The 14,843-nt window shown below is 41.0% G+C and overlaps 1 protein-coding gene across 7 annotated transcripts in view; it reads right to left on the minus strand.

Moving 5' to 3' along the window:
* The window catches only part of LOC135791778 (uncharacterized protein CG43867-like), a 55,630-nt gene that overhangs the window by 11,381 nt on the left and 29,406 nt on the right, over positions 1 to 14,843 (minus strand). For 2 of the 7 annotated variants that reach the window (XM_065302316.1, XM_065302312.1), the window contains exons 1-2: positions 2,763 to 2,974; positions 615 to 823 (exon numbers count right to left, since the gene is read on the minus strand). The exons of the other annotated variants lie outside the window; for them this stretch is intronic. In XM_065302316.1, coding sequence (XP_065158388.1) covers positions 615 to 683 — 69 coding nt within the window. In that variant the 5' untranslated portion in view covers positions 684 to 823; positions 2,763 to 2,974. Of the gene's footprint in view, positions 1 to 614; positions 824 to 2,762; positions 2,975 to 14,843 lie in introns of those variants that run through there. 7 annotated transcript variants of the gene reach the window in all.

Below are 14,843 nucleotides of genomic sequence, written 5' to 3' on the forward strand. Positions count from 1 at the left end.
CAGAGTGCCGGAATATAAGTAAGCAGTGAATTTCTGCTAAAAAGGGATTAGAGCCCCACACAGAAAAAAAAAGATGCCGGCCCGACTGTGGATTCTACATCAAATGCTTTTCCTTCCACAGCCGGCTTTTTCCGCTTTTCCGGCCCACCCTCTCTCGATTTGTGTATATTCGTATTTTATTTGGCATGTTGTGCGTGTGTTGTGTGCACGCTGGGCATAATAAGATCGATAACAAGAGTAACAACTTTAATAAATAAAAGCAGCGAGGGAGGATGCGACGAAAAGCTGATTACAAGTCGGAATAAATAGCCGGATTTGAAGTCCCCCGGAAAAAAAAGCGCCGGCTAAAATGTGGCAATTGGAGAAATTCAAAAAACCTTATGCTAATTCCAACGCACCGCTTTTTAAACTCCGAAACGAGCAATTTATTTTCAAATTAAATGAAACGCAAATTTAAAAGTTGGCGACTTTTTTCCCTGAAATGCGATTTGGCTGAAACTCGCGTTAAACTCGTCGAAACTTTTAAATACTTTCTACGCGACAATGATTCGAATGATGAGAGTTGAATCAATATCGCCAACTTATAATAAAAATACGTAAATGCAATTTGTTACCTTCCGCAACATGTCCTCCAACGAGTCCATGTCGGAGCCTCCGTTATTGTTGTTGCTAGGCTGCACCATCGATTTTAAAATGCACCCAAATTAAACACAATCAAATTTGCTCCCTTGGAGCAAAACCAACTTATTAAATAACAAGCAGTGGTCAACGTAGCACAAATTTTTCAAACGTTCATCTTCCCATCGTTGTTTCAACACGTTTCCTGAACATCACACCACATTACATAATAAGAAGTGATGAAAAAATATTAATTATTAATTAAATTGTCAAGATGCTAATTAATCATCGTCAAAATTTGAGTGTAGCGAAATCCGTAGCAGCAAAAAGTGCGTGTCTATTTTTTGTTCGTCTTCACGCCGCTAGCGCGATGCTTTTGTATCGTTGTGCGCGAAGAAAGAACTTGAAAGTTGTATAATTCGCGGCGTGTGCTTAAGATTGGCGACGATGAAAACTTTGCCGCCTTCGCCATAATAAACTTAAGTAAACATCATTAATAAAAGCAATTTGAGCGGGTGTCGGATTCCCCTTTAGGCGGAGCGCAGTCGCATGGATTTTTCCTCATCGCATTCGCGGCACGCAGTCGGACACTTTTCCAACTGTTTCGCCGCCACCGTCGTCGCCACAGCAGTTCGCGGTGCACTTTTAAAGTGAAAAAAGAAATGAAAGAAACACACAGAAAAACGCCCGAATTTATATTTCCGCGCGCCGCATGCTGACGCTCTCACGGCGCGGCGCTATGAATTCGATATTCATTAAACGTCTCCTCGCACCCTTTACATCATGCACACGTTTTGAGCATTGAATAAAATCGCCGAAACTGTGGCGGAAATAAATTAACAATTGTGGATGCATGCTGCTGTGCTGATGCTTAAGCCCGCCGCGTGAGAATTTTTATGATGCCAAAACGCATTTCATATAGATTTTTATGAGCAGGTAATAAAATGAATAAGAAAATAGCCGGTTATTGTTGCTGCTTATGCGGCAGCGTGTCGAGGCGCATAATAAAGCGGGGCACGCACACCAAGACACTCCGGGCCAAACAACAATAAGAGGGCTAGTAGTCGGAAAATTTAAAACCCCTTCCATGGAAAAGAAGGGCGAAGCGTATCGTAGTCGTTCGGTACTCATGATATTCAAGCGACTGCACGCCGGCGGCGGCGGTGGAAAAAGAGAAAAAGGCCAACGGGGCATTGTAAATAAATAATTCAGGAGCGCATAAATAGGCGGCGGCGGCATCGGGGGCATGCAGCAAAACGATTAAATAATAAATTCGACTTGCTCCCTGGGCATGCGTTTTTCTCGGGCTTGCGAAATCAAAAATCTCCGCTTGATGTTGTTGCTAAATGCCACTTCGGTCGAGTTATTTCAAAAAGGCCCCGAAGGTATCAAAATTTATTACGCATTTCGAAAATTTTATTCCTGGATACAATTTAATTATGAAAACTTAACATAAGTGACAATACAAAATATACGCGTTAAAGGAAGAGAATAGAAGCACGCCGCCGTCGACCTAAATAACACGCTGTCATCGCCCCCCTTCGACGACACCGAGAAAATATAAACACGTATCGTGCGTCGGCTCGTTCCCCTCATTTTCCAACAATTTTCAAACCCTTTTTCCACCCGATAACATAATCAGGTGACACGCGCGGTTAAATTGCGCCCCCTACGCTTTATGCACTCTTGATTATTATTTATTCTCGCAACGTTGTTTTGAAATTGAAAACGTGTGTTACAACGCAATTAATAGGCAAAAGCCAGCATTTCGTTCGTAATTACGCCCAAGTTAATAGTTTACTCCGTAACCTCAAACACGCATAAATTCCAAATCGACATCTACACTGTTATTAAGTGCAACAGTAAAATAATATGCCATAGACGAACCGAAAACGGTTTTAACGTGAAAAATTGCTCAGTCGCGGTATAAAAAGTGTTTTATTGAGATTTTCTTTTTAGCACTTTTTCTGGGTTAACTGTCCCCGCGCCAACTTCTCGAGTTAAACTTTTTCCTTCGCACGGCAATTTGTCAAGATCAAGTTCGCCGTTAAGTTGTTGCTATTACTTTATTTATGTGCGCGCGTATCGAAAAACATAAATCGCCGCGTCATCAATTAGCACCTTGACGTTTTAATATCACACACCAAATTAATTAAATCCAGCACTCCACACAAAACACACAAAAATTAAGTTTCTAAAGTAAACAATAAACGAAACAGTTTGGTTGATTGAGTCATCGTGATTTGTTTCGAGTGGAATTACTCCAGCACTCAACTCACTCGCGCGATATATTCAAATTTGTAAACGGCTAGAGAAGCCGCCGCCAGGATATCGCATGTGCGAACGCGACGAGCGTCGAAGCTTTACTAGAGAGTCTCGCGCGCGCACGGCGCCCCCGACTTGGTTAGCAACGTTTCGGTGATAGCGCGCGTTGCGATGTGTCCGCCTCCGCCGCCTCCACACAGTCTCCCTCTCACTCAGCGCTGGAAAATGACATGCGCGACGCTCGGGAAAATCTAATCTATAACATCATATGCACATCACATCACACATTCCTTTCGAACGCATGTTGAAATATTATTTACTCAAAACGGACCTTTCAACACACAAACGAAAGCGCTGAGAAGAAATATAAGAAAAAGACGGAAAGGTGAAGCACGTAGCTGACTGTAAACAGACAAGTGCTGAATACACTCCACACTCGGGGAGATCCACGATCCACTTGTCCAATTGAAGGAATCGCGCTCAGAAATTGTTATTTTTTCCGCTCGACAAATATTTATATTATTTATCATGTTTGCCAGGCAGTACATACATGTACGTACACTTCAATTGAATACAATTCACAATTCAGGTGTATCCATCGCGCGCAATGATGAAAATTGATGTTTGCTTATGAAACAACAAATCAAATACATGAGTGGAAAATTGAAATTCAATTTACTAACTAAATATTTTCATTTAGTTGTAATTCATTCCATAGGTTATTAAAATTACAAATTGATCGTTCATATTTCACAAAAATATTAATTTAACTGCCCAAAAATACGAACATTATTTTTTTAAATTTAAATTGTTAATAACTTTTCATACAAAACTCCAACCAACACAATCATTTTTCATATAAATGTAGAATGAATTTAGGAACATATTTGTGAACGAATTATTTATGTACTACAAATATCTTTAAAGTAATTAATTAAAAACCACAACATTTCAAATAATTTCTACAATTTTTTTCATTACTAAAATTAAATTTTTATTGTATTAATAATAAATTATTAATAAAACAAATATTTAGTTAATTTCTAATAAATTATCCATGTTTTTCGAATTATAAACAAATTGAAAAACTATGTAAACTATGTAAATTATTCGAACATAACAATCACATCGGCGGTTGGTGGTAACCACCATGTTCCTGTCACTGCAAGGTAACCCGGAAATACTTGTCCACAACTTGCAACATTCCCTGTCATGCCAAGCACAAAACACAAGTGACACAATAATTACACCCCATTGTGCCAATACTCTCGACGGCAGCCGAACAACACGTCTTAATTTCAGCGCGCAGCAATAAAAAGGCGTTTATAAACTATTCCCCGTTGGTTATTCAACATAATTGCAGGCAGCTACCCACCTGCCTTGTGCAGCTAAGAAGAAAATTAAGGCTCTAATAATCGACGATTACATTCCGCCCTCCATTTCACTCACAATGCAACAATTACGATAAGCACGCGAGTTTACTTTATTAAGTCGCGTATTTAATAAGCGCCAGGCAATTAAGACACATTTAAAAGGTATTTAGCGTTTCACTCTGCTACACACAACACAACACAATATCGTATTAGTGTTGGTGGCGGTGGTGGCATGCTAAACGGGCTTGGAAAAAAGCGCGTGCCGGAAAAGCGTCATAAAAACGAGCGAGAACGCAAGCAGCGAATTCGTTACGCGTTCGAACAAATAACAAATTTAGCGCATTCGTGTTGATAAATAGTAAGATTTTTCCTTTAATTAAATGAAACGAATGGCAAGTCCTTGTAGCGGTATTAAAACGGCTCATGCTGCTCCCACATCATGACATTATTCATAAAATTTGAAGTATTTTTTTTGTTTTAACCTGAACATAAATAAAATAAGCGCAATAAAACGCAAAACGCACAAAGAACGATCAGATGAATGGAGGTAATAAATCCGTTGATTAATAAAGCGAAAATTGATAAACAATGATTTAATGACGAACACTTTTAAATTACGCCGATAACGTCTGACTGCTGGTAATTTATTATATCCACAGGTATTTCTATTGTGTGAGTAATGCGTTCTCGATTCGGATTGATTAGCATTAGCTGGCGAACGAAATGATAGTAATTGATAATAATCGAAGTTACGCTATTAATTAGACGCGTTTGTTTTCCGCACGTCGGCGCGTATATTGATTAATTCGATGTGGCACGGCGCCGCCCCCAGCGCGCGCTGCCGTTTTGCCTGCTTGTGTCGACAACCTTCGAAAACGATGCGATGCTTACATATTACTTATTGACGGCGGCATGTTTTCGGCGCACTCGACGCCGCCGCCGCTGGGAATGTATGCGCGCCCGTAACGAAATTGACGTACTATTTGTGTTTAATCTTGTTAAGTGGATGAAGCGTCTATCATTCAATCAATCAATCCATATCGGGCGCAGCGGCGGCGGTGGGTCTGTGAGTCGCTAAGTCAACAACACCCCGGCAAACTCAGCAGGTCCTTTAAGGAAGTTTTTGTCGATGCAGCATCAAAGTGTTTGATTTGGAATTTTCGCTTTATACTTTATCTTTTATTTACAAAATTAGCAAATTCGCCAAAATACTATTTTACTGCATAAAAATATGAATTAAAATTTATATAAAAAAGTTTTCTGCATGTCCTAGAATTGACTGGAATGGCGCAGCGCTTTTCGCATTCCGTCGAGCTTCGTCCTGCATTTGATGTTTGTTTCTACCCCCGCCCACACGCCAACAACTGAAGCAATAAACAAAGAAAGCGCTTCTGCGGTGCGCGCTCGTGCAGACGGCGTATACCTGTTGTTATATGCTAATCTGCTTTATTGTAACGGACGCAAACTTTTAAGCTTTCGCTGTTTTCTTTTAAGACCCCTGCATGCCCGTGGTTTTTCGCCAATTGTTTTCTGCAAAGTCTGTGGAATCTGAGGGATTTCGTGCGTCAGCGAGAATAAAACTTCGCAGCGACTAGACTAGACGTCCCAACGATCTCGTGGTGGTCGAGCAGAAGCGTAAGACGAGGAATGCAAAGGAGCATACGTAATTAATAGCCAGTGACTGAAGGCTATGAATTCTCCAAAGCTGCCGAACACAAAGCAAGGACAAAGGATGTTTTCTCCTCGCAGCAAAGACTGCAATTGAGAGCTATTCAAATATTTGTTTTGCGCACAAAAATATCACAAAAGCAATCTTTAAAAACTAAGAATTTCTATATCTATACTATTATCTCTCGAATCCTTTGTTCGAATTTAATTCGAAAACGAATTATGCGCGAGTTTAATTTTTAATCGCTTTTGTAAATTTAAATTGCGTCGTGGATTTAAGGTCTTAGCCAACACTTCTGTTCCAAGCATTTGAGAGCTTTGAATATTCACTCAAATCCTTTTCGAAATTAATTCTATTTCAACGAATGCAAAATAAAATAATATGTTTTCATAAAAGGAGCGCAATGGGGGTTGGGAAGCATGGCTGAAGGTATTTTTCATCAAATGTAAAAGCAAGGAACAACATTAACGTCGACCACCCACGGTTGCAATTTCCACAAGAAACAGCACACGCATCAAAATGTTACCCAGCACATAGCGCACAACCCGCAGGCAATGTTGTTGTTAAAGTATGTGCGCGTAAAGTTTTTTCATTAAGTTGCTTCGTTACGCACAGATATCATAATCTCATTTAGGTGTAATGTTAAATTACATACAGAAAAGTAAATATTTTCAATTTTCACATCCCTAGGGTTAAAACAACTATTTTACAAAGCTTTTCCATAAAACTGCAGACACAAAAAGAGAAAAATTTTCTATGAATGTGAAGAAAAAACAATTACATAGTCAGATAACGAATAAATTATTCAATCATTTCGGTTTCGCGTGCGTGTTTCAAAACCACTGATGTCATCCATATACCAACGACATAATATGCTGTTTTTTTTTATGTTTTATGTTCGAATTCCGTGAGAAGCACAAAAACGCCGCCGCCGCGACAGTAACATGCAGTAATTCATATTCGTAGTAAACGCGTGACAATTGGAATTGTCGTCGTTGAACACATTGCGCTGGTATTAATCAAAAGTTTAAACAATGTTATCAAAACCGCAATCGCATTGTATATGCGCGTGTTAATCTAGAGGTAACATTCGCTGAAAGAATGAGGTCAGAAATTTTTAAAATGTCTTTAAAAAAATGAAGAAAATGTGTAAATAAAACGGCAATTCCGAATGAACCTGGCGTGCAAGTATGCGACGCGCCGCATAATCATAATTCTTCGCCTGTAATTTCTAGTTTTTTTGTTTGTAAAGTTCGCACTCTCCACTTTCCACATGTGAATATGAATTCAGAAATCGTGGTTCGCAGAGATAAATTCACCCCGGTGTGGCCGGCGACGTCGGATCAATTTCAACGCGTATGTACGTAGCTACATTAAACGGATTTAATGCGATCTTGATATTATTATATTTATACGGTGTGTGTAGAGGTTGCAATGGTTGAAATCTATGCCGGACACGCAAAACTCTAATCTCATAATTCTCTTCTTCGGTTTACTTATGTCGATGCACATACACACACGTAGAGTGCGCGCCCCTGTGCGCTACCTTTAATAGCTTAAAGTGAAGACGAAGTGTTGTGTAATCGTAAAAACGTGTCTGCCGAGCCATTTCCAAAAGCGTCCCGACTCCCGAGCAAATAAACAAACAAGCGCGACACGCACGCCTAGGCGTCGCGCGTTCGCTCGATAAAACGTAATTGGGTTTGCAATGACCAGATTTTCGCTCACTTGCGTTTTCATCGTAGTTCCTGTATTTTTTTTTCTTCTCGTGCATCCCACACAAAACACACAATTCTGGCGCACGAAAATATAATTCTCGTCCGAGCAATATTTTATCTTATTTAATCTGTTCCGCGAAGGTACTTACGAGGGGGTGGCCAAACAATAGGTCCTTAGTGAAGTGCGGAAAAGAAATGGAAGGTATTAGGCGTGAGGACCGAAATAGTGCGGAAGGAGGCGTGCGGCGGCCATTTAGCGGGTCGAAGTATACCGGGGGGCGAGCGTCTTCTAATTGAAAAGATTCTCCCTCTCACGCATTAAGGAATAATCGTACACATAACACGGAATATACTCGAGTGTATCTAGTATCTTTTTTTTTTCTTCTGCCAAACTAAGAATTATCGCAGAAAATAAACGTTTTTGCTCGTTTTTAATAGAAAAATAAATTCTGTATAAAAGAATATAATATTCTTGGAGAAATTTACCATCTGCCATTGACACACCACAAAAAAGTCATAATAAACCGCAAGACGAGCGATAATTACACGAAAAATCAATGAAATCTAAAAGCGAAGATGAGGACGATCCAGCGGGGAGCCGAAATTACGCGCTGCACCATCAAGAAATATTCTTTTAAAAGGGATTATAAGAAGCCGGCGAGGGAGGTGCACCGCAAGGGCGTGCACTCTAGATTATCGCCACAATATCTACGGGTATCAGAAAGCACTTAAGGAAAGAATCTGCGGTTCTGGTGGAAAATTCACCAACTAAGTTGGTATCGCACACAGGAAATGCGTGAAATTGTTGTTTGGCTCGAAAAGTGGAGGCGCCGGGCTGCCGTTGTGATAAAAGCACACGTAGGCGTTTTGAAAGTTAATTAAATATCCTCGCAAGGATAATCGAAATTGAAAGAAGCCATAAATGCGTGCGCGCTTAGGCCGGTACGCATAATACCAGCTGGTACGCGCTGTGGAAATTGAAAAGTCTCAGAATGTCGTTTGAAAAACAATTTTTTTTTGTATCAAGAAAATCATCGACGATCAACACGCTAGATTTTAATATACATAACAAAAAAAACCAAATGTTTGTTTCATGTAACATTGCAATTAATAAAATATGTAAATTTTGTTAATAACAATATCATTTCATTTTCACGGCTTATAAAAACAGCCGGAATTTGAAAATAATACGCCGCGGTTCATAAAAATATTAAAAGTTTCTTTGTTCGTGGCTAAAAGTGTAAAAAAATATTATACCTACAGAAGTAAATAAAACGCTGGGGATCTGAAAAGTACGAACACGCTCGCCGGCGTAAACAGCACTCAATAATGGCACACAAGTTTTTATGTGTGTTGTGCGCGCGATGTAATAAAGTTGGGTTCGAGCCACGACCACACCACCACCATCACACCGCGGGGGTGGTATACGGTTGGCGTTTCTTATCAGAATAACCGAATCTACTCCGCTCCTATTATGTTATTAATTAGGAGACATAAATCATGTTGATTTAAAGCCCCGAACGGTATATATTTTTTTCATACGACGTCCACCTACATTTAAAACACGCTTTTCACGGACATACCAACATTTTAAGGTATGAGTATGAGCACTCATAGTATTTCTGAGGTGGAAAATATTTTTTTCTGAGCATGCATGCCGCGTGGCAGTAATTGATAATTATGCAAATGGCACGAGAATAAAAACAATTTAATTTAGTACCGCACATAGCACAAGGCAGCGACAAAGGAAACGCGGAAGTCCTGTGAATATGATGCGTACAGGAGGGGGTCGCAAAACAGTAAATTTCAAAATTATAACGGTTGATTGACCAAACGGTCGTTTACTCGCGATATTTGGTCGTTTTCCCTATCGATATAACCGTGGGGTGATTTCTCGCAATTCGTAAATTGCGAGACGACGACGAAGCCGCTGGCTGTGAGGAGTTTGCTAGTCCTGGCGAGCCTCCCGTCGATATCTCGAAGGTCCTTGCGGGGCACCGGCGGGAGGTCTATCGCCGACTGCGAATTTGCGATCCGTGAAATAAGACGATCAGACGGCGACGACGACGAGAGTGAGGTTCAAACAAAGTCGGAAACTCCGGCGCAAAACCAAACAAACGGGGAATGAAAGAGAAAAGTCGGAAAGTAAAAAACGTTTATGCGAATGGAAAGGAGCTACTACTAGTGCACAAATGCGAAACACCAGAAAAAAACGCGGACGGAAATATCTAAAAACCTGGCTGGGCGAGATGCACGTGCATCCGGTCGACCGGAAAACTACACACACATAAATTTCATTTTTTTACTGCGTTTTTCCGCTGGTGGAATTAGCTGCTTTTTGTATAGCGCTGCACTTATCGAAAAAACGGGTCATAAATTTGAAAACAATAAAAAATTTCATTACACTTTTTGTCCTCAATACCCACTCTGTCCGGAGGGCATTGCACATGCAACTAATGTTGCAGGAATCCGTCTGATTCCCGACGCGACTGATGATAGCGACATTTTCCGGCGATCTTCACTTTTCTCTGCGCCAACCGGCGAATTTCAGCAGATACTTAACGACGCTGTGCTCTATTTTTAACGTTTCTTCACTGCCATCTCGCGCACCACCCCCTACAGCGGGCGGATAAAGAGTGATATTGCGAGGATCGGAGCACCGCCGCCGCCCCCATCGCGCGCGGATATGCGCTTAAGTACGAGTGACATCGTCGTAACTTTTATTCGGTGTCTCCGCGACACTCAACAGATATTAAAACGGTTTAACAGCCACTTATCCTCCGTCGGATATCAATCCCAAGTCTCAACTATAGCGAGGATATAAAACTCACCAGCAGCAGCGCGAAAAGCAACTGCAACGGATTTTATCTTTGCGCGTAAAATATTTTAAATATTTTTCCGTCCTAATTTAATTAACTGCCAACGTCAAAACTATGTGCACGACCGGCTGCGCGTGGGGGGCGGTTACGTGCCACCACCGCCGAGTGGCAGCTTGGTTTTAACATATAAATTACAGTGGCGTGCGAGCGAAACACGTTAATTGTGCCAACGACAAAATGCGACGAGTTTTTGCTGCGCACGAAGGAAAAATCCAGGGCTGGACATTAAATTCCGTACGGGTTTTTATACGCAACGCGGAAAATGGGAAAATTACATTCATATATGTTTAGATTTTATCGTCGTTATAAGAATGCGCATTCCACGTGTTATTATATTCGGCGGAAAATTCCCGACGCTCGTTACGAATCTCTCTCGTTGTGATTTTGATTTTCCATTATGTTTTACAAATTATGCGCGGACGTAGAAAGCGGATCAAACGTGTACGCAAACTCAAAGAGCGCTACTCGGAAAAATTAAATTCCTTTGTGCTTTGTTTCCACCGAAAGAAAAAGCGCGAAAATGAAATTCGAAATTCCCTCATCTCCTCCAAGAAGAACCAACCAAATACGTATAAATGTGTGTACTAAACGCGGCCGTAAAATAGCTGCGAGGGTTTTAAACTTTAAGGGGCGGATAGCAGATAGCCGGCTAGCACAACGCGTCAGAAGCACAACCCACTGAACATACAGTTAAATAAAAGTCAAGTGTGTCCCTCCACACATATGTGCGGTGGACATATATCGAGGGAGAACATCGTAAAGTTGGCCGTCAACGCGGAAACCCCGATTCCGTTGTTGACATCCGTATGTGTGTGGATGTGTAAGTGTGTTTGTCGCGGATGTGGCGGCGGTTTTGGCTCAAGCTCGTGGTTTCGGGCTATAGAGACAGCGTTTGCCCACATTGTGTGGGAGCTATTAAGATGAAATGTGCGAATGCTTCAGAAAGAAACCAAAAAATCTCGCCTCAATAAATTTATATAAAAATAAAACAACCACTACAATAACTAGTTATTTTATCTAAACACATATGTGTGCAAAAATAAATATAACTAGTTATCTAGATAATAATAAATTGAGACAGTCTGTATGTGTGTGCAATACACTGGAGGATTGACCATGTTTGTATCGAAAACATCCACATGCCATACATTTATTGGGGAGATTGGGCGATTCAACGTCAATCACCGAACGCTTGTCACCGAACGACAAGCAACATTTATTGCTGCACGATGTATATTGACGCGCCTCCGAATTTATGGCAACCCTCCCAACATCCCAAAACATATTTTGATCAAAATTTGATTTGGCGAATAAAATTTAAACTATAATTTCGTAAATTACCTTCGATGCAGTTATGTGAAAATTGGAAACTCACCTGAAACAAGCAAAGAAATAATAGATTAGCAATTGGAAACAAATCGAATCACGTAGCTGCAAGTGGCAAGTGCATATGTCGGAACACTCATCTTACCATAACAATAACCAATAACTGAAACCAGTGAACAATGATTGCGGGATGAGCGCTAACAATAATAACCGCGTCGTAATGAAATTGTTATTCGCAGCTGGGCGGAAACGCTCGCAACCAAAGTTAAATGCGTTGCAATAAGTAAATGATAAGGGCTCGGTAGTTCTCGACCCTTTGGTCAACCGCATTGTTGGAGGTATTAGGGGGCCGTAATGAATATAAATGTAGTAAACTTTCGGGGAACTAGACTCCTGGGTGACTGGTTGCTTTCCGACGCGCTCTGAAGTTATAGATCGACAAACTCAGTTATACTACCCTTCGACATTAAAAGACATCAAGAATAAATCAAAATAAAAATGATTATCTAAACGTGCAGAATAAACTACCTGCACTTTACTTTAATTCAGTTTTACAAATGTAAATTTCGAAAAAAGTGTTATCTATCATTGCACTTTAATTTCATTACATTAACGACCATGCCAGATGTACTCGTCGTCCGCAGCGCACAGCTGGAACATGCCTAATGGTTGTTTTTATTTTCGGCCGGTTGTAAATTTCAAACGTATCGCTTATAATTAATATAAACGGACGCGTTTTGTCAGTGCGCGCTGCAAGCGATGGTGGCGGCGCCGGGAATCGTTATAAATAACAGCGAATGGTTGGAGGGGACGAACTCTGGTTTGGCTGTATAAATAATTCGGCGCTGCCTGACTGGGATGCATCGATCTATCTAAATAATCCGCGTCCCCAGCGGTCGCGCACACGCCCCCGCAGGCGCACCGCGCACGACAATCAAAGGAAAACAAGTTGATATCAAATGCGCCAACGACCGCACACCACCGCCATTCATACGCATTCCGGATAATATCCACCACGGGAATGGGAAATTGGGTGGCAGCGCACGTGAGTGCGTCGGTTTCTCCACCACAATAAATCCAATAAAGACCCTCGGAACTTGTCACAATCACTGTTTGTCAATCGACGTGTCGTGCGAGTACTTTCACTGACTCATTGTTGATCTACAATATGTCGGTAAATACACTAAACGTGCGCGAAACGACGTGAAGACTTCCCGAATTCACCCCCCACTGATATATTCACCCTGTTTGTGTGTGATGTGTTAAGCTCACAGCAAATAAACATACAGATAAGATCACGTTGGAAATTATCTACAATTGTTTCGAGGAAATTGGAACGAGAAAAACAACTGATATTATTCCCGTGCAAAAATAACACGTAAACTAAATTAATTCTGAAATTGGCATTTTCAACCGACGCTGGAAATTTGCATATGAAAATTGTGTAGTTTATAACGTTTGAAGTGAGTGGGCGAAAATTGCGAATTTATTTACTGCCATGCGCGCAAAATAACAAAGAAATCTTATTAATTTTTTGTGTGTGGGTGAAAAAGACAACGGTTGATGATGCGACAAATATATTTATAGAATTCGAAAGATATTGATTTGGGCCAATTTAAATCCGAATTTCCGACACAAAGCCCGATAATTGTAATTTATTTTTAGATGTCCGCTGATAAGCGAAGCGTTTTGTTAGCTCCGCACACAAAATTAGCCGAACATCGAAAGGGAGAGCAGGCGCGCCATCCCGAGTGGGTGGCATTACGAGTTATTTTCGTTGTTACACATTCGTGCGGGAGCAGGAGGAAGGAAGTCTCGACGAAATTGATTTCCCAAATTTAGGTCACGCCATTCGCCAGCCAGTTCGTCCCTATAATCTTCATTTCGTTGTGTTTGTATACGTGTATTTCTGCGTGGGTGTGCTTGTGCCTGTGTGACAGCGGCGACGGCGGCGGCGAGTTGAAGTGAAGAAAAGTATCGTATTTTATTTTGCCCAGGCTTCTTTTTAGCAACAAAAAAAAAAGGAACCGCCGCAATGGGAGAAAACTCGGAACTAGTATACGAGGCGAGTGATTGATGCGTTCGTTGAATTACGAATAAATGGAACGGCCGGCGTTTGCAAGCGAAGAAAAAAGTGCGCGTGGCGAGGAATAAATAAACGAAATAACGGACAGCGTGATGATTTCGCCTATAATTACAGCGAATACGACGAGCGATGGAAAGTTCTCTCGCCGGGTCCTTTCGATACACAATTTGGGCGTCTGCCTCCGCGCGCGCAGATTTATGTACATTTAATATCTGACAACAGGCGAAACGGGGCGCAAATCGTTCGCACGAGCCCCGTTCAATTTTATGAAACGAAACCGAGGCTCAGACTCAAATTATACAAAAAAGCCGCACGTACAAACCTACCAACGAAAGGCGTCATCATGATTGGATTGCTAAAAAGTGTGCGACGGTTTTTTTTGCAGCCGATTTTCGAAAGACGTCGAAATGGAAGCGAAAAAAAAACGTAAATCCATATTTTTTATTTATATGCCTTAAATGAAATATGAGAGCGAACTATTAAAGGCGACATTTTTCGAAGCAGTCAACGGACGAGGAGACGAGAACGAAAAAAGCTCGCACGAAAATTCGTATCGCACGCGCCAATATTATGAAATTTAGTAAAAAATAGAAAGCTTCGCGCAAGAAAACCTGGCTGGCTACGTTTATCACGCTCCGAAATTGGAATTTCGCTCAAGTTTTCATTCGCCGGTTTAGGTCTTTCTTTATTTCGCCTTTTCAAAGAGAGCTGCTGTGCTTCGGCGGCGTAACGTAAAAAAATAATTTCATCGTAAATTTACGACTTCAATAACATCATTTTCTTATATACACATACAACACACATACGCACAAAGCTACTGAGTGTATATAAATTTAAAAGAAAATATACTTTTTTATGTCTTCCGAAAGCTATAGAAAGTCGTAAAACAATACGTCGTCGGCGTGCGTT

The sequence above is a fragment of the Atheta coriaria genome, unplaced genomic scaffold (assembly GCF_025399875.1).
Source record: "Atheta coriaria isolate IRGN ID8LTWV9N9 unplaced genomic scaffold, Caltech_Dcor_3.1 hic_scaffold_5_pilon, whole genome shotgun sequence".
NCBI classification, from domain to species: domain Eukaryota; kingdom Metazoa; phylum Arthropoda; class Insecta; order Coleoptera; family Staphylinidae; genus Dalotia; species Dalotia coriaria.